The following is a 26978-nucleotide window of genomic DNA, read 5'->3' on the forward strand; positions in this document are numbered from 1 at the left end:
CAATTCGTCAGGGCATTGCCTTTTCTGGGTCAAGATCACTTTCCCAGTCAAAATTCAAGCCGATATCTACCGCTCAGATGTTTGTTTTTTTACACATCTTAAATGTAACAGCTCTGCAGGAATGAGTTTTGTGCTGTAGGCCTAATACATTATCACAACACATTGGCTATATGCCTGGCCTGCCAATATCGTTCTTCTCAGACCATATCTATATGTCAAAACTTGAGCTTTGATAACATAATAGATCAGTTTTTGTAGCATTTGCAAGGCACAGCTCAGGATACATTGAAATAGTTTGATAACAATTAGCTTTTTTTGTTGGTCATGGTGCTTTCAAGACAACTGGGGACTCGGGGGGGGGGGGAAACATGACATCAGTGATCTTCAGGTTGGAGATCTAGGGTGTGTTCATAAATTCAATCTGGAGTGCCATAGTGCACTCGTAAATTCAGAGCGTTTCGCTCTGGAAGCGTTCGGAGCTACTTCCAGACACATATGAGAGAACACCTCACTCTGACAATTTTACTCGCCCTAGCAGAGCTGGTTAGGCTGTTTTATTGTTATGCAGAGCGTTGGTGACTAACTGTACTACTGGCAACAATTTAATTACTATTTTTTTGACGACGTTTACTGACACCGGCCATATTCAAAGGGTGTTGAGAGTTCATAAACTCCTAAGTTATTCTGCGTTCTGACACACAGACGACAGTGCTCTAAAATCGGAGTAGATCGCTGAATTGAATTTACTAACGCACCCCTAGAAGGATGCCAGAGTTTCCGACTTGGAATTCCGAGTTGGATGACCGTTCAAAAAGATTTTTCCCAGGCAGATCTTATTTTTTCCCAGAGTTCCCAGTTGTTTTGAACACGACATTTGTCTCAGAGGGAGGGAGAGAGCAGCAGAGGGTCAGCCTCTCATGGTCCCTGCTCTCTCTTTCCTTTCTTCTGCTAAGACTGACCAGAGACCTGATGGCGAAACTCTAGTTGCACAAGCATCATGCACAAATGAATTTTGTTCCTATGACCAGAGAAAGTGAAATATTCTTCGATATTCATTCACTCATTCATTCCAACTGCAACGTGTGTGGACATAGAGAGACACGCTTTTTATATTTTGTAATAGTGATGAATAAAACAGTGTTGACAGTGTTGGATAAAAACCTAAACAACCTAAACATAAAGTAACTGATAACAGCAGCTCTTTGCTGTATTCTTTGACAGTCCCACTCTGGTCATGATTTAAAAACGATGAAATCTCAAGTAGGCTAGTATCAAACTTTGCTGTGGCAGGGGTCGTAGAAGCTGTAGGCACGGTGTTTTAAGCTGTCTGATTGGCACAGTAGGCACACTCAATTTGGCCACAGATCTCCCGGTCAGCCAGGTAGGCAGAGTTAGTCTTTTCAGACAAATTAAATGGCCCCAAAATAGGAACAATTTGCATACCCAGTGTACAGGGCTTTATCATTGGCTTTTCTACAGAAAAATGTGATGATCTATTGGGGATGCCTCCAATGCTTCCCACAGTTGTGTCAAGATGTCTGGATGTCCTTTGGGTGGTGGACCATTCTTGATACACACGGGAACCTGCTGAGCATGAAAAACCCAGCAGCGCTGCAGTTCTTGACAATCAAACCAGTGTGCCTGGCACCTACTACCATACCCTGTTCAAAAGCACTTAACTATTTTCTCTCTGAATGGCACACAGACACAATCCATGTCTCAAGGCTTCTTTAACCTGTCTCCTCCCATTCATCTACACTGATTGAAGTGGATTTAACTGTTGACATCAATAAGGGATCATCACTTTCACCTGGTCAGTGTCATGGAAAGGGCAGGTGTTCCTAATGTTTTGTACCCTGTGTATATGTATCTACCAGTAAGGTAGGACTGTCACTATATCATCATAACTACAGCCTGGTCAATGCTTTGATTCTGCTCAGGATCCATACCATTCACCTTTTTCAATCTTTCTGTAGGAGGCTCATGACATGGTTGCATAAGATACCGTGCATGGAATGCAATTTCAGCTGGATCTCATCTCTCACGATTCAACCCTACAAGGTGGAGACTTGGCGTGAAGAGAATATGCATATCACGTTTAAAGACCTTAAAAGGCGGACACATCTTTCGCATGTGCGCCTTATTTGGAAAAAATGGGTGAGGCTACTTTTTGTATGACCAATTACACGACGCTGTCTCACGAGGTGTGGGTGGTGTCAGGAATTGACGCGAGGCTCTCAGCCATTCGCGGGAGGGCTTTAAGGAGGGGGCAGAGCTCTAACCGGAAGTGTCTTGCGGATGAGAACCTTGTCATTTGGCCACGGTCGGTTCTGAGGAGAGGTAGAGCTACGGCGAAGAAACGCAGAACAAGTCAGTTGACTAGAGGGACATTTGAAATAATTTTAACAATGAAACCGACCGAATAAGCCACTACACTTAACTAGTATTGAATTAGTTGTATATATTTAATTCAATGACGTAATTATTTTTTATACAGTCAAGGTTAGCGCTCTCCAGAGAGGGTTGTGTCATTGATCAGGCAGGACACGTCAGGAGAGAGAGAGAAAAGCTGTTTAGCCATAGCTACTGTATGAGCGAAAGGCATAGAAGAACCATATCGCTTGAGTCATAAACTTTCTTTTCGTTATTTCATCAGACACATCGAGGTTGCAGGTTAACTACAGGACGGATCGAGTCATCGCTTGGATCAAAGGTAGCGCCCAAAAGGTGAAAAATGTATTTTATGATCGATGTTTGTAGCGTCGCTTTAGCCAGATTATTCAGAAGTTAGCTAGCTAGCATCTACCACTATTGACTTGATAATAACCGTTTCATATTTTGCCTAAAACAACCAGAAACTATATAAATGAAGAGATTGCTAACGCGTTAGCTAGCTACGTCACAAGTTTTATGTAATTAATAAAGGGTCTAGTCCAAATTAGCACCCACACAGGGAATAGGCTTTGACAGCTGTCACGCAAGGTCGCTTGTCTGTCATGTTTTCGTTCTAAATTTACCTAGCTAGATACATTTTCCAAATACTCTTGAATAATTCTATTGCAACTAGAAAGCTAATTGCGCCTGTTATCGACAAATGCTAGCTATTATTAACTTAGTTGGCCTTATAAATGTTGGATCAACTGTCGACTGTCCGAAATAGCAGGCTAACGTTTACTAGCTAGGTAGGCTAGCTATCCGAGTTGCTAGCAAATTGGCTAGCTGCTAGCGCGTAGCATATGCTGTCTGTGGCAACGTCATGAGCCTTTAGTTAAATATGTTGCTAGCTAGCTAAACAGCTAGCATGCAAACAAAATAGTTAACTACAGGGAACTGATGTGGCAGAGAAACATGTCTCGTTAGTAAGGTTGTTATATTGACAGCTATTCTCGACAGACGTTAGCTTGACAAGCAATAAGGGATCATCACATTAGCAGTAGAAAATGAGAACTAGAGTGCTATCAATGTCCTGTCTGATTTCTCTATCAGCCTGATTCTCATTTACAAACATTGAAATACTAACGGGTGTATTTTGTCACCCCCCCCTCCCTCTCTTTAGGACCTGAAGATCAAGGGATAGCAGATATTGTGTGTGGGAAAACAAATGGGGGATTACGGGTTTGGAGTCTTAGTGCAAAATAACACTGGCAACAAGTCTGCTTTCCCAGTTAGAATTCATCCACATCTGCAACCTCCACACCATCATCAGAATGCATCTCAAAGCCCTGGTGCTTTTATAAACAGTACCACAGCTGGCAATGGCAGTAACAATGGGTCACCTTGGCTGTTTTCAGCAACAGCTGCCCACAGCAGCATGCAAGATGAAATTCTTGGGTCAGAAAAGCCCAAAGCCCAGCAACAGGAAATGCAAGAAACGCAAGAAAAACAGCTACTATCCCCTGGCCACCCGGAGTCTGGAATCGTATCGGAGTTAGAGAAGGCGAGGTCAGAGGAGAACAAGGTGGAGGGCGGCCTCTCTGAGGGTAGCAATGGAAAAGAGAAGCTGCGCCTCGAGTCCCCAGTACTGACAGGCTTCGACTACCAAGAGACATCAGGTCTTGGGACTCCGTGCCAGTCCAGTACCTCCTCGTCCCTGACTGGCTTCAACAACTGGTCAGCTGCTATTTCCCAGACCCCCTCCACCATCATCAACGAGGATGTCAGCTTCTTTAACCCAGCTGCCTCTGCTAACAACGGGCCCCTCCTGTTCCAGAATTTCTCCCACCACGTCAGCCCAGGCTTCGGGGGAAACTTCTCTCCCCAGATTGGACCCATCTCCCAGCACCATCCCCCACACCCTCACTTTCAGCATCCCCACAACCAGCACCAACAGCACCGAAGGTCCCCGGCCAGCCCCCACCCTCCTCCCTTCCCCCATAGGAATGCTGCCTTTAGCCAGTTGCCGCATTTGTCCAATAACCTGAATAAGCCCCCGTCACCTTGGGGTAGCTACCAAAGCCCTTCTCCCTCCCCCTCCTCCACCTCCTGGAGCCCCGGTGGGGGCTATGGTGGGTGGGGAGGCTCCCAGGGGCGTGAGTACCGTCGAGGCCTCAACGGAGGCATGACTCCCCTGAACTCAATCTCCCCGCTGAAGAAGACCTTCCCCAACAACCACGTGCCGTCGCAGAAGTACTCCCGCACCAGCCCTGGCTTCAACCCCAAGTCCTGGATGGACGAGAGTGTGAGCAGGAGTGAGAACATCTTCCCCTTCCAGGTCAGTGAATAATTCCCACCGCTTTTATACCTCTTAATTTTGTGATCATACTTAGAGCCACTCAGTGAGTAGTAATTGTATTTTATGTACCCAAAGGCCCTACTCTCCATTATATGATGAATTTGTCACGATATTAATGTTAGTCCTATGCTTTAATTGCCAGAGGCCCCTTATGACTAACATAGCTTTGCCACTGCAGTGATGGGTGCCACGTATATGCGAGAGAGAAGCTATGATATAGTTTTCTTCATCCATAGAACATGCAGTAGAGAAATGGATGGAGCATCAATTACCCATCTTCCTGTGAAATAGTGATTTTAAGATTACAGGGCTAATAATAACCCAAGACTACCGGTCTACGCCGTCTTTATAATGCAGTCTCATTTTTAATGCAATTTGATAGCGCACAATTAAGATGACTTCGACAACAGTGTTATGTGCAGAGAACACTGATAGGATTGATGGAAAGGGCATGGAGGTTATTTTATTGATCAAGCACAGGGGTGTCTGTGGGGTGAAGGTGATTGTGGGGGTTGGGCTGATATAAATGTGCTGGAAGGCCTGATTGAAGGCTTTGAGGATCCCCCCCCCAGAAGTGCTTCATCAGCCATGATGCCATACCGACCATGTTACATATTGCTAATAGCTTCGCTACTATGTTACTATATCACACAGCAGTGCCGTGCCCTTGTTGGTTTAGAATCACCGTGTTGCTCAGGCTAGCTCGATTATGACACTGCCTTCTAAATGCATTGGGGGTAGAGGGTTAGATTGGGGGTTTTAGCTTCCTGACGCAGGCTGTGAATACTTAAATTTGTCTTTTCAAGAGGATGAATATTCTCACATGTTAGGTTGGCCTGATCGGCAGTTCAGAATGCAGAGCGTTGAATAGAGACTGTCAGAATGAAGTTGTGGTCTTAAAATCCATTGGAAATGAAGTTGAACCCTCTGCAACGGTCTCTATATTCAACGGTTGAGTAGAGAAAGGACAGGCTACTTTTGTGTGACTGGACTGAGGGATCTGTTTTGAATGTAAATGCAGTATAGTAGGCTAAGGTTAGCTGTTTGGAAGTGCTGTTGATTTATTCCATTTCTACTGTGCAATCATGTTTAGTCACACTAGGCTAACTCATGGTTTTGTTCTATTTTGAGTGTTTCCCCTAGGATTTTTTTCAGCAGTGGTGGCAAGGTTGGTGGGGGTGAATGCAATGCTACTAGCGTTAGCGCAATGACATGCTAGCTGTTCCCATAGACTTCCAATTATTGAGCCAACGACTATCCAATTAAAAGCGCATCTCGGTCACCGCCACTAAATTAATTTAGGGGAAACACAGATTTTTGTATTAAGGACATTACTACATAATAACTAGGTTTCCTGTTTGTCTCTGTCCCTGACCAAGCAATGTTTTCAGCTTAAAGTGGACAGCGATGGTGAACACAAGTCCATTTCCATGGATCACATGCCTTTCTCTTGTGACTGCCAGGCATTTCCAAATGGCTCCACATAGTTTCCATTTTATCACAGAGGCAACATGTGGGTGATTGCGGTGTCCTTTTGCAGTTATTTTGTCCCCTGTTTGTTCACTCCCTATTAATTTTTAACCACTTGCCTGTTTTAAAATAATAGATTGCAGCAGCATATAGGCTGTCACCAATTTCCCTTTTTAGCGTAACCTACAGCCATCAAGCTTACACCACATTTAGGCTACATTGCTCAAGTAATATTGTGTAAAAATACCTTGGTACCGTACTGTAGCAGCACATTTTCATAGAAACCCTTGGTTATGTTAATCAACACTGGATGTCTATTTGTAGCCTTAATTGTTCAGGTGTATGCCTTAGGGACTTAAAAATAGTTGCATTGATACAAGTGATGTGATGCCCATCTCTTAGTCAAAGCTTAATGGCGCTGTAGGTTTCCATATGCCTCCTGTGTCTCCACCACCTAGAATATCTCACGTTTGGTGTGAAGGCAGAGGCTGTCTGGTGGGGTAGGAGAGCACGGGTTCCATGCAAGCTGACACAGGTGAGGCGTTCATGATTAGGCTAACGAGCATCTTAGGGAGAAAATAAGAGAAGGGAGATGCTGCTCCCACTCGGGAGAACAAAAACGGCCAACAAAAGGTTTGTCAAGAGACAATGGTGCTAAAAACAAAAGGCCCCTCCTTTTTATTTAGATGTGACGTGCATCCTGTGATGGCCTTGGGTTGTGCTGCTGATCACAGATCAGTTCTGTACTGGGAGACCTAGACTACTGTGGGAAGGCTGTTTGTTTTGCTGGCGAGGCCACTGTACTCTGTTTGTTTCTGTATTAGAGTAGCTTTTGTTATTGGGTGCAAGTGCCCATGACAAATAGTCATCTGTTGCCTAGGTCCAGTGTCATCTTTCAGGGATCAGTGACTGTGCCTCCCAGAGAGGGATGTCATGATAATATTATACAACGTGGATGAACACATACACACCAGTATCATCTCAAGATATTATTTCAAAGATTGTACATAGGAGACAGTTTGTGTGAAGGGCCCTGGTCCCTACTATACTGCCTTTGGGTGTGGTACTAGAGCTGTGTTGTTAGGCCTCTCTGCACTGAGGCAAAGCAGGTTTTTCACTTTCTAAAACCCAAACTTCCTCTTAGCCTTGTGTAAGCTGCTCTACAGCCTTCCGTGACTGGGAGGAACAGGGCCTGCTGCCCCGGTAACATGCCTTTTGGATTTGGGACTGGGCAGGCACCCAAAGGGCCACATTAGCAATTTACGTGGGAAGTTGTTAGTAGAGGTAGGTTATGGTATTCTGGTTAGCTAGTTTAAATGAAGGACATACATTTGCTTGAATATATAACCGCTCCAAATCAGAATTGAGTTTATCATATACATTTTTTTATTTTATTGAACCATGCAATATACATTGATGCCCTAATATAATTATGGGGACATTGGGCTGTGCACAAGGACCTTATTGAATGGGAATTGCATTGTCCTTGTATACAAGACTGAACGTTTTGAATCTTGAATGAATTGAATATTTTCTCATTTTAAAGAGATTCATAAATCCTGATTGAATAGGTATGACTGAAATACCCGTAAGTCATTAGTTTATAGTAGACCTTGCTGCTTTGTGTTTTTACAATGTATAAGGCATTACGAACATTCAAATTAGTCTGCTGTCCATTGGGTCACAATGTGGCAGGATGTCTTGTTGTTCACATCACTGTTGTATCAGTTAAGTGTACTAATGGGAATATGTTTTTGATCGTGTGGACTGTGTGACTGACTGCTGTTCTGAGGTCAGTTCCAGTTTGAATCTTTTGTTCTACTGATGTAGTAACGAGCCTCATTCATTAATTGTCATTCAACACCTCGTTTATGGCCAGAACACTTCCAGCTATTAACATTTTGAGGACATCAGACAATTATGGAATGATCCTATGGTGTTAAATTCTGCACATATCCCTGGAATAATGAAATAACCATCAGTGAGTAGCGCATAATTGTGTTGTGTACTATTCGCCCTTCTCCTACCCTTGAATGTCGTTTTGAAACAGGAAGCATCTTGTATGTTGTAATGAGAGAGATAAAAGAAATGAGAGCGATAGAGAAAATAAATGTCAGAAGTGTCACAGGCATTTAACACCCCTTCTCTGATTAGGCTCTGTTGCTGTTCATTAATTACTTTATCACCAAAGTAGATCTGGGTCCCCCGTGGGACCAGTCTGCACCCCCTGCCTCCCTAACCAGGCTCTGAGGCTGGATTAATGGGCTTGAGGGTGTTTTAATGTGCAAGGCTTTGAAATACTCTGACCAGCAACACAAAAATCAAGTTTCAAAGCTGGGCCCCTTATACCTACCTACCTCCCTCCCTCCCCCCGTTCCATTCCCTTTTTCATTAGTATAGCTGTGACATTGTAGATTAATGTTGTAGCAGAAACACCCTTAGCATGCCATACTTAATCATTCCGCTCAGGGTGTATCATCAAGGCCTATTTTAGCAGTGTTCTTCACGTTGGATAGTTTGGCCCTAGCTTCAAGCTCCCAGACACAGGCTCTCTGCCTGGAGAGAGATATTATAATACAAATGGGTTACACTGTGTTTGGTCTCCTTCACAGTTTCCTTTGTTGTACCGGTTTGGTCTCTCCCTCACTGTTTCCCTAGATTCTTTAGTTTCTGTAAGGTGCAACTTTTTTTCCTCATAGTTGGGGTCGGGGGAATTCTTTGATTTACTTTCCTGTATATGTGCAACTCGCCTATTATGTGGACTAAAGGCGGCGTCATGCTTCAGTTTGGCTGGCGGCAAGCCGAAGTTCGTTAGGCAAACTGAAAGTGTGTGCTGGCATACTCCCTTTAAGACCTTCTTTTGGAAAAAATGGCAATAGTACTGTTTGGTTATTTTGAGATGCCGTTGCCAGTACACACTACCTCAAAATAGTCTGAATTAATCTAATCTGTCATTCATTTAAAGTTTTTGCAGAGGGGATCTTAGAATGTAAAACGGCTCGTTTTCTAAGACGTTTGCTGCAGTATTTCTCAATGAAAAAATGTGCATGAATACGAGTCGTCTCTCGTTGAATGATAACAAAAACTTTGGTCAACTGTAGGGATTGTTCAATAATCACAGACGAAGGGGTGTGGACTTCGGCTCCCGAACTTCTGCTGGCTTCGGGGAGACCATTTTGTTTGCCCAAACGGCAGAAAGAACAAACAAAAATGTCAATGTCTCCATTATATATAAAAACTCTCCTGAAACTGTTTCGCCTGGGAAGCATGCGGACGCCTGAAGCCTGCCTTTTTTATTTTATACAATTTTGTTTTCTTCTCAAGGTTATTGTTGAGCTTTTTAAGGAAGTGCCTTATCTGACCCGCGCACCTTTCTATCTGTGTACCTTGGATATTAACCAAACATCTGAGGCTGTGAGATAGACACTGAGGACCAGGCAGGTTCCACTGGCCCATGCCATGTGTGCTCTTAAGGGCTGTTTGTGTGCACCTAAGTACGTAGCCTGGGCCCTCTAAGCTTCCAGGGATGAGTGTTGCTGCCTGTTCATCAGATGGGAGGAGGTGCGTGAGAAAGGAGGGCAGAACAGATAGTTAATCACTACGGTTGCCAATCCATTCAGATGCTTAGCAACAACAGCAGCCATGTTTGTGCGTCGTGGTGGCGGAAGGGTTTTACCGGATCTTGCACAATGTCACACCTTTATGGCATCTCGTTACTTAGTACTGTACTAGAACCTAGATTTTGTGGAGAATTTCATTTGTAATGAGTATTTTTGTATTAATCTCTGGTAAACCACGGTCTACTGGAGCACCAGCCTGCTGGTAATAGTTTGGTTGTCCTTGTCAAGGCCATGGTTGTTAATGTTATCACTTTAAATGGTGGCCATGGAGCATTCAAACGTCTGCTTCAATTCCCACCACCTAGCATGATGATAGGCTGTCGCGTACGTTTTATTCAAAGCATGGATTATTTCAGTAAACGGTATTGAGATTCCTAAAATGGGGCCTGTGTAGAAATCCTGGTATATGACTCCATAACATGTGAGACGTGACCATGTCCCGAAACCACATGAGCCTTCATGCTAGTGCTTCTCCTGTCATATGACAGCCAGATCTTGTCTGGCCTGGGTTGAAGGATACTGTGAATCATTTCCAGCTCTTGCGCAACAAGCCTCACATTATCATCAGGTAGGACTTGTCTTGTGTTATTCCTGGCTGGCCTCTGGTATGCCGTTCAGTAAAGGGGTTTAACCTGCTTGCTGCTCAAGTAATTCTTAGAAATGAGTTGCGACTACCATTGTCATGGGGAAGTGTCCATTGAAAACCTTCAAGTCAAGGACAGCGAGTGAAAGGCTGCCTTGTTTTAGTAGTAGACCTCCATATTGTTTTTGTATACAAGTTGAACTGCTGGCTTAAGAGCGTCTTTGGTTTAGGTTATGAGCGCTCTATCGCACTGCCACGTCGTGCCCGACTGACTAAAAGAATTGAACATTTCCAGTTTGGTCGCGGCGTCAGCCCTTTTTCATGGTCTTGTGTTTAAAGTTCATCTCAATCATTGCTTGCCTGAGCTTCCTCTGCGTGCACAGTGAGCGTGTTTTGAGCCGACGACCTGCATTCTGTACTGAATAATACTGGCAATGAAAATGTGTAGATACAGATTTACTTCTGTAAGAGAAAGCTATAAAATTATAACTCTGCAGCAAAAAATAAACTGGCACGATTGCATTTACTTTATTCATAGTATTCTGTATTCCATGCATGAAGTGTGTGTGTGTGTGATGAAAGCATAATGGAAATTTCATGGCGTCGGACTCCGAATATAGGCCAACAAATGTAACATTTAACCAGCGGCGGCTCCATCCCTCTAAAGCAGAACTCTCATCTATCTTTTACAGGAGCGCACCAGATCCTTTGATGGCTTCAACATGCACTCCCTGGAGAACTCTCTCATTGACATCATGAGGGCCGAGCAAGATACCCTGAAAGGTAAGATGACAATCTCGCAACACCAGGATCGCATGTCCGGTCACAAAATTGCTGTTAATCTGCTGCAAGGTCATCGAGGACAGTCATGTCAAACAACTGATTTTGAGTTTTCCTTTCAGTGGCCCGAGAGTAGACTAGGAAGTAAGGTGTGGAGGCTTATGTAGGCTATTCTACTGAGATTGCAAATGGACTTATGATTGTGCAGTAGGGGTGTAATGGTACACATTCGTGTACGGGGACCTCGGTCCGGTAAGTACATAATAATTATATAAATAAATAAAACCCCTAGGCCTATAAGCTATGCCGGGTTGTATGCCATTGCCACTTGAGTAAATCTGAGCTGAAAAAACCCAACATTGTAGTCTATTCCATTTAAGCTACACCTGACCAGATTCACATAGAAATTTGAGTTGGATCTTTCATTCCTGTTGAAAGCAAGTCGAAGAAGTGTGCTATTTCTGTGCTTCCTTTTGGTTTTGTACACCAGTTTCAAACAGCTGAATATACATTATTTTGGTTTATGGAAAATATATTTCACACTGGTTTAGATGGTACAATGATTCTCTACAGAATGACTGCTTGTTTTATCACAAACTGAAATTAGGCAACCTATTAAAATATGAGCAACCAGGAAATGGTGGTGCGATTTCTGCGTCTTTAATACAACTAGAGCCAATGCGCACTTCAAAATTCTAGGCTATTCTACAGAGGGTGCAAATTAAAGTCTATTCCTGATCTGTCACTTTCAGCATTCAAATGTTTTTAAAATGGCTTTTGCAATATTAGGCTTTATTCATTGAGTGAGAGCCACTACAATTTGCTAGGTTATTTTTTATCAAATGCGCTGTTGAAAATGTTTTACTGGAATGAAAGTAGCCTAAGCTACCACCGGAGACAGACACTACTCTCATCTGGCTACAGCCCAACTTCCTCCCGTGTGACGCAGCGGTCTTAAGGCACTGCATCTCAGTGCTAGAGGCGTCACTACAGACCCTGGTTCGATTCCAGCCTGTATCACAACCGGCCGTGATTGGGAGTCCCATAGGGCGGCACACAATTGTCCCAGTGTCGTCAGGGTTTGGCCGGGGAAGGTCGTCAATTGTAAATAAGAATTTGTTCTTAACTGACTTGCCTAGTTAGATAAAAAAATAAACCTAATCGGGGCTTATTTTATTTTAATTGTCCAGGTTCACCATGAGTAATAGATTTGGTATTTTAACTTGAAACAATTAGTATGGTCATTTTTAGATAGTGTAAAATTGATACTTTATTAACGGGGACAGCAGTCACTTTTGCTATAGGAAGAGGAGCTCACTCCGAGAAGCTCTCATCACATCTGACAACTTCCAAACGATCCCCAAATTAATAAAAATGTAACCCCCCCCGAGCTGATAGTGGGGGTGGTTGTTTCTCTCACGGCTCAGCTCAGGTGCCTACTTACCCATACACATTCACACACCACACACAGATCCAGGTCAAAGAGGCTCATAAGCTCGTAAGCTCCATCAGCAGCAGATGCTAATTTACAATGGAAAACAAACGTGTTTGCATCGATTCCTTCCTCTAATTAAACCGTTATGTTGCAATGCCACGGTCCCCACGAGACCTCTCAACTTTGCATTGTATAAGGTACGAAAGTCCCATAATTTCAGGTGTGAAGTCAAATGGAACAGACATGCAGAGATAATCACTGACGACTAGGTTTTCCTTCCCAACTCTTCCTTCATAGTTGCCTGTAGTTCCCCATTTGAGGTCGTTGCAGATGGATTTTGAGCAGCTCCCCAACTTAGGTCCATTCGAGCTGTGCGGCTGCACACGTACAATGCCGTGGCGCAGCAGACTGGTGTTAGCAGCAGCTACACTGACCCATAAATGCCAGCACCTCTGGAGTGGACCTCCGCAGGTGCCTCTTTCCCTGGCCCAGCCATGGAGCACTTGTGCTGGGTGTGCTGACAGGCCCTCTCCATGATGCAAGGCTTCCTCAGGATTAGTCAGGCTGATCCAGGATGTGGAGATGTTGTGACGTGGAGGAAAGGGACTCCACCATTAATAAAACTGTCTGGATTTTGAATCGGTTTATAATGGATTTTGAATCGGTTTATAATGATGTAAAGTGAGGTGTTTTAGAGGTCGTGTTTGAGGTTAGGTGCTGGTTGTGTGGGAGGTATTTTCATAGCTGCAGCTAGTGAAGGTTTTGTTGATTTTCGCAGTTAAAAGAAAAAATATATATATTTTTATGGGGCATGTAAATTAAACGCTTGCGACGGTCTCTATAGTCTGCCCGTCTGGTTTGTGACGCAAACATTGCAAACCGGAACGTTCCTGTTGTCAGTCGGTGAGGACGATCTACTTTACACCTCGGCTACTCTTTGTTTTGTTTGGGGAAAGGACAGACTGGGTCACGGTTGGTTAGAGGGAGTAGCTTAGGCATGGGTTTCTAATGTTTATCTCTTCCGTAGCGTGTATTCATTTCTACACCTCTGTATTGAGCTGTTAAACCACACAGTGAAAGTCAACTTTGTGTCACACACAACAGCTCATCACTTCAGGCTCTTTGCCTCTCAATGTTCTCCAATCTAGTTTGTGCCTTTGCTGATTATTGGAATGACGCTCCCAGTGCTGCGTGCCAGCTACAGAAGGCAGAGAAAAACATCATTATGATGCATCATTCGCCTTGTGAGCAGCAGCAGTTCCTTGCCACTGTCTCCAGGGCAATGTGTTTCTACATTAGAAAGATCCACACAGATGCAGGCCCTACTCCGGCTGTGTCCTGACCTTACTGGGTTGCTTTGGGTGTGCTCCAAGGGTACCAAAGCAGCGCCCCGGCCCGCCTATCCTTAATTGAAAAGAATGATCTGACCGTCAAACGTGGACCTCTGTAGAACAAATTAAAAGGAAAGTGGGGAAAAAATGGACTGTAGAAGTGGCTTTGAATCGATTCCAGCATTGTCCACTGCGACTAAAAAGAGCACTCTGTTCTCTGAGAAGTTACAAAATGGTGTGTTGGCTCTGTGTCACCATTGACTGCTGAGCCTGTCCACCAGCCTGTTCTCTCTCTTTGATTGAATAGGTGGAGGGAGGGGAGGTGCTTAGAGAATTTGTGTGACGAACGGATTTCACCAATCACGGCACTCTCATCTGGTCCACACAGGAGCCATGTATACAGAGTTGGTCAAACAAACAAAGTGAAATATTGTTCCAATTCTAGACATTAAATATTCCCCATGTAATGCTTATGGGGCGTTGACATGGCTGCCATGGAATGTTGAGTGTCATGTAGATGCATCAACGCTGAAACCTCAATGGCCCAACTCTCTCTAAATACATGGCTCCGGTCCACACCAGTCACAATGGGTTTACTATTACGAGTTTTTTCCCCTCTCATTATCCCCTTCACCAAGGCATCCCAGCATGGCACAGTTCAACACTCAAGTACTTATTTGGCAGGAGGTCATGGGAGGAACAGGGTGTGCGCAAATGGCTCAGTGTAAATTGTATGAGGTGCCAGCGAGCAGGCGGCTGGGCGACGGACTACGTGGGCTAATGTGGGCTAATGTAACGGCTCAGTTTGTGTATTGCAGCGTATGCTTGTAACTGAATCTCTTAATGATTTATACTCTGTTTCCTCTCACTAGGTCGCCTAGGATTCACACATCCACGGGGAGATAGTCCTTTGCCCATAAATGATATGTAAATGCTTTTATAGCACTAGTGATCTGATGGCTTTACCCATGCTGATGGAGGGATGGATGGATGGATGAAGGGTGAAACAAGCCATATGTTAACATAGTCAGTAGTCACGTTTGTGCTTGGCGTGCTCTTGAGGCACCAGTGTGGGTTTGCTGCTCTGTGGACGATTCTTATGCCATTAGTTCTTTAAATGATTGATGTGGATTTTTTGAATAGTAATCTCTTGTGGACAGATACACGTAGAATTACTGGTGTTGTAGCATCTGTCAACAGACTATGGATTGCAACCAGGTGCGTAGATTTTTTTTAGCACTGGTAATTACAACAAATCACAATTTTGCCTATGTAAGCATTTCAATTTTGGATGGGATGGGGACATTTGGCCCATAGACTTGCCTGTAACTTCCAAAAAAAGAGGGGGTGGAGCTCCTCGTTCCCCTACCGCTCCTCATTCTAGTATCTTTTCTAACACGTCTCCCCCAGAACTGAATCTATTTTATTATTTTTTTGCTCTGGATGTCAGATTCATTGAATAGTGAATAATTTACCAAATCTACTGCAATCTTGGATCTTTTTGGTAATTAACAGATCATTTATTGTAACTTAAGTAATATTTACGAGAATAACTTAATTAAAAAATAAAAAAAAATCATAAGCCTCCTGAGTGGTGCATCAGTCTAAGGCACTGCATCGCAGTGCTTGAGGCGTCACAACAGATCCGGGTTCTATCCGCAGCCACCCGGCCTGACCTGGAGAACCATAAGGTGGCACACAATTTCCTCTCCCGAGTCCGTAACGGGAGTTGCAGCGATTGGACAAGACTGTAACTACCAATTGATATCACGAAATTGGGGCAAAAAAGAGGTAGTACAACAACAAAAATGTCATAGTATTCATTTTTTATATTCTACCACATTGTCCATGAGTTTCTAGTAGATAGATCATATGATTCAAGAGAATAGCCTAATCAATGAAATGGCATCTAATCAACAATGGCATTATTTTCTATGAACTCTGCAACTCTTCCAGCTATTGACTCTTTTTCACAACTGCCACAAGTTTTGCGCCAACACATTTACAACAAAGACATATTGACTTAGTAAAATAATAAGGGTGTTATTAAACATTAGTGATAAAGGACATTTCATGCTGAGTCCCTCATATTAAACAGCAGTGAAATTCACTAAGTTGATGGTTTATATTTAGGATAATGTTTTACAGCTTTGTCATTCTAATTTCTGCTTTTAAATCATGTTCTGAGACTCGGAGAGACTCCATGGTGGATCCCCGGGCTGTCAGTTGCACTTCGGCTTATGCATATCAAAATACAGTTGAGGAAGCTGTATGTTATATTTTTGAAATTAACATGTCACCATCCCTAGGCAAAGAACACAAATGGGGAGCTTAGTTCTTTCATTGCATAGGCAAGATATTATTTTATATATTTTACATGTGATAAGGCCACTGAGGGCCAGAGGCTATGCTATTTGCATTCAGCCAGACCTCTAATTTGCCTAGCTATGCAATGAAAGTACTAAGCTCCCCATTTGTGTTCTTACTTGAGAATGAAACCCTATTGCCTGAAGATAGTGACATGTTCATTAAAAAAATATAACATACAGCTTCCTCAACTGCATTTTGATATGCATAAGCCGACGTGCAACAGAGCCCAGTGATCCACCATGGAGTCTCTCCCTGAGTCTCATAGTGTTAGCCTATATCGCTCGGTCATATGGTCAGACAGTGATCAAACTGTACAGATGGTGGTCCTGCATAGATTCCATTTGGAGAGTACTAGTCTTAGAGGCGTTCACACCAGCTGGTAGTTACTCTGTGGAATGCACACGCGTGTATCAGAGAGCGTGTAAAACCACCCTCCACTGACTTCCTGAAGAGCTGCTCGCCATCTGACCCATGGAAGAGAGCGGGTCCTCATGACACAAGGGCATCCTCTGGCTCTGTCTGCCATGTACTGCTGGGCACTGAGGCAATACAGCACTAATTACATGTAGGATTTGACTACAAAGGAGAAGGGCATGTGTTGTGACTGAAAGAATGAGCATTTCAATGAAACTGTTGATGTTCTATGCATCCCTTTGTTCACCTGTCTCGTTTTTACATGCAGCAAGGAATTATGGGAGGAGACGAGGTAAATGAATTATTTTGGGTAATTCAAGTGGATTTATGTTTGTTTGGTTTTACCTTCAAAACTGGCATAGAAAGACCCTGTCTTTTGCATCCATGTCCAGTGTTTCTGAAGGGGTGCAGTATGTGTTTGCATGTAGATGTTGTGCGTCATTGTTGGTCTGTGGTGCTGTGGTTATCAGCATTACATTTGTTTGTGTACAGAGCGAGAAACACAGATACACACGTCAAGCAGTGACCACTAGCCGGCCCCCGCCCAGTAGCGTGCCCTGTACTTGAGTCACTGTCACTAGACTGCTACCACCCAGTTACTCTACCATGCACCTTAGAGGCTGCTGCCCTATGGAACACTGGTCACTTAAATACTGTTTACATACTGTTTTTTACATACTGTTTTACCCACTTCATATGTGTATTCTAGTCAAGGCCTATCCTATTTAACTGTTGCTTCACGTGCACATGTATTCAGGTATACTACATATTCTATCCATATAGTGTCCATATTGTCTATACAGTACCAGTCAAGTTTGGACAAACCTACTCATTCAAGGGTTTTTATTAGTGTTTTTTTTTACATTGTAGAATAATAGTGGAGACATCCAAACTATGAAATGACACCTATGGAATCTTGTAGTAACCAAAAAGAGTGTTCAAAGTAGCCACCCGTTGCCTTGACAGCTTGAACACTCTTGGCATTCTCTCAACCAGCTTCACCTGGTTGCAGCACTCCCTCACTTTCCTTGGTCAAATAGCCCTTATGCAACCTGGAGGTGTGTTGGGTCATTGTCCTGTTGAAAAACAGATGATAGTCCCACTAAGCGCAAAGCGGACGGGATGGAGTATCGCTGCAGAATGCTGTGGTAGCCAATGCTGGTTAAGTGTGCCTTGAATTCTAAATTAAACACTGAAAGTGTCATCAGCAAAGCACCCCCACGCCATCACACCTCCATGCTTCACGGTGGGAACCACACATGCAGAGATCATCCATTCACCTACTCTGCGTCTCACAAAGACACGGTTGGAACCAAAAATCTCAAATTTGGACTCATTAGACCAAAAGACCAATTTCCACTAGTCTATTGTCCATTGCTCATGTTTCTTGGCCCAAGCAAGTCTCTTCTTCTTATTGGTGTCCTTTAGTAGTGGTTTCTTTGCAGTAATTTGACCATGAAGGCCTGATTCATGCAGTCTCCTCTGAACAGTTGATGTTGAGATGTGTCTGGAACTTGAACTCTGAAGTGTTTATTTAGGCTGTATTTCTGAGGCTGGTAATGAACATGTCTAATGAACATGTCCTCTGCAGCAGAGGTAACTCTGGATCTTCCTTTCCTGTGGCAGTCCTCATGAGAGCCAGTTTCATAGCACTTGATGGTTTTTTGCAACTGCACTTGAATAAACTTTCAAAGTTCTTGAAATGTTCAGCATTGACTGACCGTCATGTCTTAAAGTAAGGATGGATTGTTTCTCTTTGCTTATTTGAGCTGTTCTTGCCATATGTACTTTTACCCTATTTGGTAAAAGTCCATCTTCTGTATACCACCCCTACCTTGTCACAACACAACTGATTGGCTCAAATGCATTAAGAAGGAATTTAACTTTTAACAAGGCACAACTGTTAATTGACATGCATTCCAGGTGACTACCTCACGAAGCCGGTTGAGAGTGCCAAGAATGTGCATTTCTGGTTACTGCATGAGCCCATATGTTATTTCATAGTTTTGATGTCTTCACTATTCTACAATGTAGAAAGTAGTTAAAATAAAGAAACTCTTGAATGAGTAAGTGTATCTGAACTTTGTATTTTTATATTACATTATTTTACTTTGTTGTGTGAATTGTTTGATACTACTTCACTGTCAGCGCTAGGAACACAAGCATTTCGCTACACCCGCAATAACATCTGCTAAATATGTGTATGTGACCAATAAAATTTGATTCGATTTTGACACAATACACACGGTGTACAGACTCTGGGCTAACTCTCTCACGTAAAGCTGCTCAGCTCTGGTTTCCGTCACTTGGTTAGGAATAAGGCTGGGGTGCCTCCAGGACACCCGGCCGGAACGATATTTTAGGCTTGCCCGGCCCCTGCTGCTGCCATGGGCTTGGCTGCAGGCGCTCATGTGAGTGTGTGGACTGTGTGTTTTGAGCTGAAATGGGGGAGGGGTGGCTGGTGTAGTTCTGTGCTGGGGACGGATGTGGAGAGCGGGAGATTGATTAGTATCCCTGCCTCAGTCCCTGTTAACGCAGATCAGCAGGGCCTTACTGTAGCATTGTTTCTGGCATTCAATGATTCATGTCAGATGAACTACTGTAAAATGGGCACGTTGTTGTAGCTAAAATTGCTAGACCATACCTAGCCATGCATTGATACCCCCTCCACTCAACTCAGGTTGATGATACACCTAGGAAATAAACCCAATGACTATTGATCTTTTTGTTGTTGTATCAGTTGTGTTTAGTCATGCCATCCTCTGTTATTGGCTGACTGCGTTGTCTGTGATCCTCTCCTCAGTCCATTCTTCCCTGTTCCCCATGGAGGATGGTTTCCCTGACGACGAGCGTGGCGAGCAGAGCCTGCCTGGCCTAGGCTCACCCCACTGCTTCCCCCACCAGAACGGGGAGCGAGTGGAGCGCTACTCACGCAAGGTCTTCGTTGGCGGTCTCCCCCCTGATATTGATGAAGGTAACCTTAAATTTGATTTTAAATTTTATAATTTCAAAAAATATAGAAACTGCTTCACTGAATACTGCTGACGAAGGTTACGTAGGTGGAGGCAATGAACTGTGAACACAAGGATGATACTGGACTGGACACCTGGTGGATGGGGTGGAGGTCTAGAATGTGCATGTCTTCATGGGCTGTAGTCTAGGGTTACACGACGGATGTTGACAATGTCTCCCTTTGTGACCAATTTCTGCCGTAAGAGCAGAGCAGCGCTGCGTAGTGAAAGCCTCTTGTCATTTTTCTCTCTGCATAACACAACATCTTGTGTTATTTTGTTCAGTTTCTGCCCGGTTCTTATTGCTTCCTGAGGGTTTTGGCTCTTAAGTAGGCACAGTTGTAGTACATTATCTGTGTATTTATTTTAGAATGAGGAGTGGAGGACATCTCATGTCAGATTGGTGTTGCTGGCACGGGACTAGAGAACAGCTGAGGCCCTGCTTGTTTTCTTGACGCTACCATCTGCTCTGCTTTATTCTCCTTGTTTACCGTTACAATCTACACCCGACGTAATAGGGACTCACATATATCCCTGTAGTCTACACCACTAAGAACAGGCATCTGATATTACACACATGCACCATATCACAGTATAACCACTGTGAAGCAATAGTTGAATGTTTTTTTCTTTTTCCCCTTTTAGATGAGATAACGGCTAGTTTCCGTCGCTTTGGACACCTCTTTGTGGACTGGCCTCACAAGGCAGAGAGCAAATCTTACTTTCCCCCGAAAGGTGAGTCGCGTTTTAAGTCAACCTACTGCTACTGCCCTTCTCGTCGGCCACATACAGCATTGCCATCAAAATGTACTATCAGAATTGACTATTGAGGCCTAAATAGTCCGAAATATTAAAACAAACTCGTGAGCAGAGCGGTCTTACCATTTGACGGTCATTTCCTGCAGCAGACTGAGAATGAAACGGTAGAAGTCCTCTAGTAATCTCTGTGACATTGTTCCGTGCAGGTGGTTTGAGTGACCTTGTCCTCTGTTTGCTCTAGGTTATGCCTTCCTGCTGTTCCAGGATGAGAGCTCTGTGCAGGCCCTGATTGAGGCCTGTATTGAAGAGGACGGCAAGCTCTACCTGTGTGTGTCCAGCCCCACCATCAAAGACAAGCCGGTGAGCGGATTGCCCCATCACCCATCTGCTATTATCTTCTCTCCCCTTCTCTCATGCTATTGTGAAAGCTATCAAGATGCGCCACGGCAGCGTTTTACTGCTTCATTTATTATTTAGTGAGCCCATTCGATTAGTGGCTGACCAAGTGAATAACCAAGCAGCCACCCTTTGTGAAATTGGCGTAACATGGTAGACATGACAAACGTTAAGACGTAACATGCTGTGATACATACGTCTCCCTGTGTATGTGTGCAACAGGTCCAGATCCGCCCCTGGAACCTGAACGACAGTGACTTTGTGATGGACGGCTCCCAGCCTCTGGACCCCAGGAAGACCATATTTGTGGGTGGGGTGCCACGCCCTCTCCGTGCAGGTAAACCTATTGACCCTAGTCCACACTCCCATTGGCACTTTAGTCCTGGGCTGTGTCCCAAATGGCACCATATAGTGCACTACTTATGAATAGGGGGCCCATAGGGTATTTGGGATGCTCCTCTATGGTATATTAAAAACCGGTTAGATGAGCATTTCATTTCATCACATCAGCATGTGTGTAATGGGGGGACTTTCATACAGCTATTTGGAATATTATGGCCAAGTTCGGAATGTCACATTGAATCTGAGGCTAGATCCTGGAACTGCTGCATTTGAACCCTTTCGTAACCCGTGTTTCCCTCCTTTCACAGTGGAGCTAGCAATGATCATGGACAGGCTGTATGGAGGGGTGTGCTACGCCGGTATCGACACAGACCCCGAGCTCAAGTACCCCAAGGGAGCAGGGCGGGTCGCCTTCTCTAATCAGCAGAGCTACATTGCTGCTATCAGCGCTCGTTTTGTCCAACTGCAGCATGGAGAAATCGATAAACGGGTTGGTGTATTATATGAAGTCTTTTTATCTTCTCTCTCAGGAAAATGCAGCATTACACACACAAGTATGCGGAAGGACAGAAATGATGTACAAAACAGATAATAGGCTCTGTCTCCTGTCTTTTAAAAGGACAAATTGTTCTTTATTGTTCTGGTTTTAAAAGATTAAAGCAAAATATTTGTTGGCATTTTGACTGGGGCGTACGAGGACAGAAAACAAATGCCTTGTACCTTTAACCAGCTGCCACCTGCAGAAGAATTTGGCTATTTCACTCGGTCACACTGGAATAATTGTTCACACATTAGTATGTGCCAAGCCAACATGTCTCTATTTCTGTAGTGACTTGAGAATTTTTGTAGATAAAACGTTTTTGTAAAAAGGATGACGTGCGTAATTGTCAGTACAAATCTTTGTGTTAAATCTTTGAAGATTCACTATATAGCAATATACAAACATATGTGGACACCCTTCAAATGAGTGGATTCGGCAATTTCAGCCACAGCCATTGCTGACAGGTGTATTAAATCGGTCTCCGTAGACAAACATTGTCAGTAGAATGGCCTTACTGAAGACCTCGGTGACTTTCAACTTTGGACTCTGGAGCAGTGGAAATGCGTTCTCTGGAGTGATGAATCACGCTTCACCATCTGGCAGTCCCAACGGACGAATCTGGATTTGGCGGATGCCAGGGGAACGCTACCTGCTCGTATGCATTGTGCCAACTGTAATGTTTGGGGAGGAGGAATAATTGTCTGGGGCTAGGCCCCTTAGTTCCAGTGAAGGGAATCTTAACGTCACTGCATACAATTTACATTCTAGTCGATTCTGTGCTACCAACTTTGGGGACAGTAAGGGGATGTCCATACAGAAATGGGTTGTGGATGAGTTGGAACTGAGAGCCAGGCCTAATCGCCCAACATCAGTGCCTGACCTCACTAATGGGTGATGTAGTGTACATTAATGTAAATGAATCCTAACTTTATTCTCTAGTGGGTGTCTGACCGATAGTTCTCTCCTCTCGATCTCTCTCTACAGGTGGAAGTGAAGCCATACGTCCTGGACGACCAGCTGTGTGATGAGTGTCAGGGAACCCGGTGTGGGGGCAAGTTTGCCCCCTTCTTCTGCGCCAATGTCACCTGTCTTCAGTATTACTGTGAATACTGCTGGGCGGCCATTCACTCACGCGCCGGCCGAGAGTTCCACAAGCCACTGGTAAAGGAAGGAGGGGACCGGCCTAGGCACATCTCCTTCCGCTGGAACTGACTGACACACAGAGTAAGAGGCAGAGGCAGAGGGGGGAGTCGGAGTCGCAAATCATTGTACAAATAAATGCACTTTTCAGTTGCTGGTTACTTTTTTAGCTCTAATTTGAAAAAAATGTTTAATTTTAAATTCATATTTATTTTAAAGATGAGAAACTGGAATTATATCCCGATATGTCAAGGAAGGAAAAGAAAATGTTTAAATCCCATTCTTTTCTTTACTTCAGTTGATTTTATATTTTATTAGTGCATATAGACATTTGAAAAAACAAAGGGCTTTCAATTGTCACTCTGCTATCCAATTTGGCGTGTCATTGACCATGAATTTTAAAGCAGTATGTTCAGTTGTAGTTCAGAGCAAATGTGAATATAAAAGGTGTCGCTAAAGAAGAGTGCACTTATTTATTTACTTTAGAGTGCAGATGATTCAGTATAAAATCCCAGTAGTTTAACCAAAGCTTAATCTCAATTGGTTGGAAAAAGAAACGACTACAGATCAAATGTTTGAAATAATGTTTAAGACCATGCTAATATTTGATGTTACTTGACAAGATCGATTTCACAACAGGCGTTTGAGTTTGATCTCCATTTTGACATGCAAAAACTAATACCTCAAGCTTAGCTGCTAATGTGCCGAATAAGTTAAAGAAAAGAAGCCGGTCTCCACCTTTCCCTTAGGACAACAATCAAAGGGAAACGGCACACTTTTCTAGACACTGCTTTGTCACTTCCTTATTTTTGTAATCCAACCAGGGTTGTAGTAAGAATGAACAGAGCATCTTATTGAGGAATGTATGGTGTTGGAGGTACCAGAGGCCCTGAGTGCTGGCCGGTGTCGGTATAATAAGTGAACCCCCCCTCTCTGTGTCTGTGGTCTTGCTAGCTTGGAGAGGAGGAGGAGGAAGGGTCTAGTTCTCATCAGGGCTGCATGTGAGCAGAAAGCCCTGTTTTTTTTCCCATTTTATTTTCTTCATTTATTATTATTAATGCAAGTGTGCAAATGTCCCAAGCCTTTATCCACAATCCTATTTTGTTTTTACCCGCCTTAAAAAGAAAAGAGAAATTAATTAGAAAAGTTGGGTTGTCACCAACACACATTTACCCCTGGAGGCATTGATATAGCTAGAACAGCAGACCTCTTTTCCTGTGCCAGCCGAGCTAACTCAGCCAGTGTTTTAAGCATAAATGAAGATACTCCATGTAATGTGCTCTACTATGTGCGTCCCACATGCAGTTCTTTCACTCAAGACTGCAATAAAGAGTTTATACCTAGACTCTTTAGGGAAGCAAAGACGGCTGTGCAATAGTGAGTAATACTAGCTCATTCTTTCTTTTTCTTTTTTTAAAGAGTTTTCATTCTCGTCTTTATATAATTTCTACCCTTTCCTTAAGAAGACCAGATGGACACCAGTAAACCAAAGATTGGCCTTTAATAGATAACAGTGCAGTCAAAATCCAGGAAAACATTAGTGAAAACAACTGGATTTATTGAGCTTACAAGCACCCAGGCCTTTTCACCAGTCAATCCGCTCATTTCCAAAGGTCAAAATGGAGAAGCTTCTTGGTAGGCAGTTGTGTAACTTGGATAGATCTGCAAAAGGTTTGGAAATGTAACACAAAAAGCTAAACAAAGACTCACAGTTGGTCTGGTTAATATAGTCATACAGTATCTGAATCTACTAGCGTTAAATATGTCAGGGAGTAAGTGCTAAAATATAACTTAATACACTAGTGAAATACGTATCCTTGTGTTGGCTTGATGGTGTGCTAATGCACCAGTTCTGCACCATGAATTTAGCTTGGGTGTGGTGGGTGAACATTTTAGAAGTTAAAAACCCTTTTTGAAGAATTTGCTGTTAATGAGAAAAAGATTATTTTATACATGGCCTGCTGATTTTTGGTACAGTGTTTTCTAGCTAAATTATTTTGTCATGCACATATAAACATTTATTATGCACTACTTTTCTAAACATTTTTTTCAACAGTCATTTTAGGCACATTTTTTCACAAATGGGAAAAGTCCTTTTTGCAATACCTCAATTTTTCACATTGTGAAAGGTAGCTTTTGTACTTTTGTTACTGAGATCTGCATATATGGAAATTTTAATTTAAAGAAAAAATTTGAGTGATTTCAATATATTATTTTCAATTATGCTTTTTATTATACATTTCAGTGCTGAGGAATCTTTACAACGAAGTGCACACTTGTGTTGATGCGACTTCAAAACTGCAGAGGAATGATGAAAGTGTATTGCTTAAGGTATTAGATCTCATACACTAAATGTTTCACAAAAATCTGATCTTAACAGCATGGTGAGAAAACGTTGTCATTTAAAATGAATGTTTAAAAAAATGGCTACCCTAGTTGGAAAATGGTAACTTCTATTGTTTTTGGTTTCCTCTCTCCATAGCTGGAATGTAACAATTATAAGGAGAATGCAAATGATGGTTCATAATTAGGCTGAATCTCGTATCACAAGAATGGATGTTTGGTGTTTAGATATTTTAACATTGGAAAATGTATATTCTTGAACTTGCCAACTAGCTCCTATTATAATCCTTAGCATGCATGATAAAAAAAGAAGTACATGAATTAGCTATTGAAATTAATTGTTGTAGTGCACCAGATGTTTCACAACTTTTAATTTATTAAGGACACCCCCACACCTCACTCCCCTCCCATGTGTTCATCTCTTTGCCTTCCCCATACTCAGACCTCTGCAGGATGCACAGAAAAATATACAAGAAAATAAGAAAAAAACTAACAAATATATTTTAGCAGTGCAAGACTTGAGCATCTTTTAGGACACTGTTGAAAAGACTTGATAACTCATCTCCACTGTCTGTTGAGGCAAATCAACCTAGTTGGAGGAAGGGGAACATTAAGACTTGAATGTGGTAAATGTTGCAAGTTAACTTCGAGTTGTTATGTGCAATACTTTTTTTGAACTTTTTTCCAGAATAAGACTTTGCAATGTAATTCTTTAATGCCGTTTTTAATTGCAGACATTTAAAGATGTTAATATGTTTTTCAGTCATTTTCTACTGTTATTGTAATCCTTTTCATGCTGGTGTTTGTAAAAAAGAAAAGAAAAAGAAATCAAACTATTTGTACTAATATAAATAATTGAAGTTATTTTTTAAAACATTTAAAGGTTTTGTGCTCATTTGCTTAATTTGTTTATTTCAAGCTACTGTGATTGGTTGCATTGTAATTATTAGGTCAATAATGTATTTAGCTGTTTATTGGTATATTTTTAATTGGAATGTATAATTTTTTATAATTTTGATCAGATTTTTGTTATATTTTTGAGGTGAAGCTTTTAATATGTTAGTGTCTAGTTTTTACTAATTGCTATATTGTGCTCCACAATATATGGTTCACATTTTCTGAAGGAAATAAATATTTAAATATTGGTCTGTTAATGATGTTACTTAATGGCAAAATGTCAATAGTTTTTAACTGTGTATGGGAAGGTTGTATTTATTAATATTTTTTTTTTACTTAAGATATCACCATAATTTTTATTGTCATTTCACTTTATAAGTTACTATTTTTGTATTTTCCTTTCAAATTAAGTTATGTAATACAAAATGTCCATATTTCTAGGAGTTGGTCTGTAAAAGTGCTAGTGAAATGAAAAAGAGATCTAATGTTATTTAATTGTTTGCAGCCAACTATTTATAACAGTATGCATAACTTTTAAATATTTGTAATGTGAAATGTTGAATGAATAAAACTTAACTGTGACAATAAGGCCCATTGTGTTTTTCTTTGTGTGGACAGTTAAGTGTATTGCGTTTTCTGTAGATGTTCATTGGTTGCTTGCTTTCATAAAGCTAGGCAGCAGCCATTGCTGGGCCCTGGCTGATAAAACCTCTGAATAAATTCAGATATCTTTACTGCATACAAGAAAATAAGGTCGCAACGAGTTATGAACGTTATGCTGTGTGTGAGCGAGAGCGGGGGTTAAAATGGCGAC

General features: G+C 42.5%; 1 protein-coding gene across 3 annotated transcripts; it reads left to right on the forward strand.

Moving 5' to 3' along the window:
* Positions 1-2285: 2285 nt before the first annotated feature.
* LOC123998709 (cytoplasmic polyadenylation element-binding protein 4-like) lies at positions 2286-26754 on the forward strand. Of its 3 annotated transcripts, XM_046303801.1 has the most exons (11): positions 2286-2370; positions 2657-2727; positions 3557-4711; positions 11098-11188; positions 17004-17027; positions 19539-19709; positions 20392-20481; positions 20747-20865; positions 21124-21238; positions 21552-21733; positions 22769-26754. In XM_046303801.1, the coding sequence occupies exons 3-11, from the start codon at positions 3602-3604 to the stop codon at positions 22994-22996; spliced, it is 2130 nt and encodes a 709-aa protein (XP_046159757.1). In that variant the 5' UTR covers positions 2286-2370; positions 2657-2727; positions 3557-3601; the 3' UTR covers positions 22997-26754. The 3 variants fall into 3 exon arrangements, with proteins under 3 accessions (XP_046159757.1, XP_046159756.1, XP_046159759.1); XM_046303800.1 differs by having other exon boundaries at positions 2312-2713; XM_046303803.1 differs by lacking the exon at positions 17004-17027 and having other exon boundaries at positions 2312-2727.
* The last annotated feature ends 224 nt before the right edge of the window (positions 26755-26978 follow it).

The sequence above is a fragment of the Oncorhynchus gorbuscha genome, linkage group LG16 (genome assembly GCF_021184085.1).
Source record: "Oncorhynchus gorbuscha isolate QuinsamMale2020 ecotype Even-year linkage group LG16, OgorEven_v1.0, whole genome shotgun sequence".
Classification (NCBI taxonomy): Eukaryota; Metazoa; Chordata; class Actinopteri; order Salmoniformes; family Salmonidae; genus Oncorhynchus; species Oncorhynchus gorbuscha.

What these genes read in the sequence shown, in the direction of transcription:
- LOC123998709 (XM_046303801.1), top strand. Translation starts at nt 3,602, where the DNA reads ATGGGGGATTACGGGTTTGGAGTCTTAGTGCAAAATAACACTGGCAAC. An exon ending in AGAACATCTTCCCCTTCCAG is followed by an intron (nt 4,712 to 11,097) that starts GTCAGTGAATAA and finishes TATCTTTTACAG; the next exon opens with GAGCGCACCAGATCCTTTGA. An exon ending in GCCACGCCCTCTCCGTGCAG is followed by an intron (nt 21,239 to 21,551) that starts GTAAACCTATTG and finishes CTCCTTTCACAG; the next exon opens with TGGAGCTAGCAATGATCATG.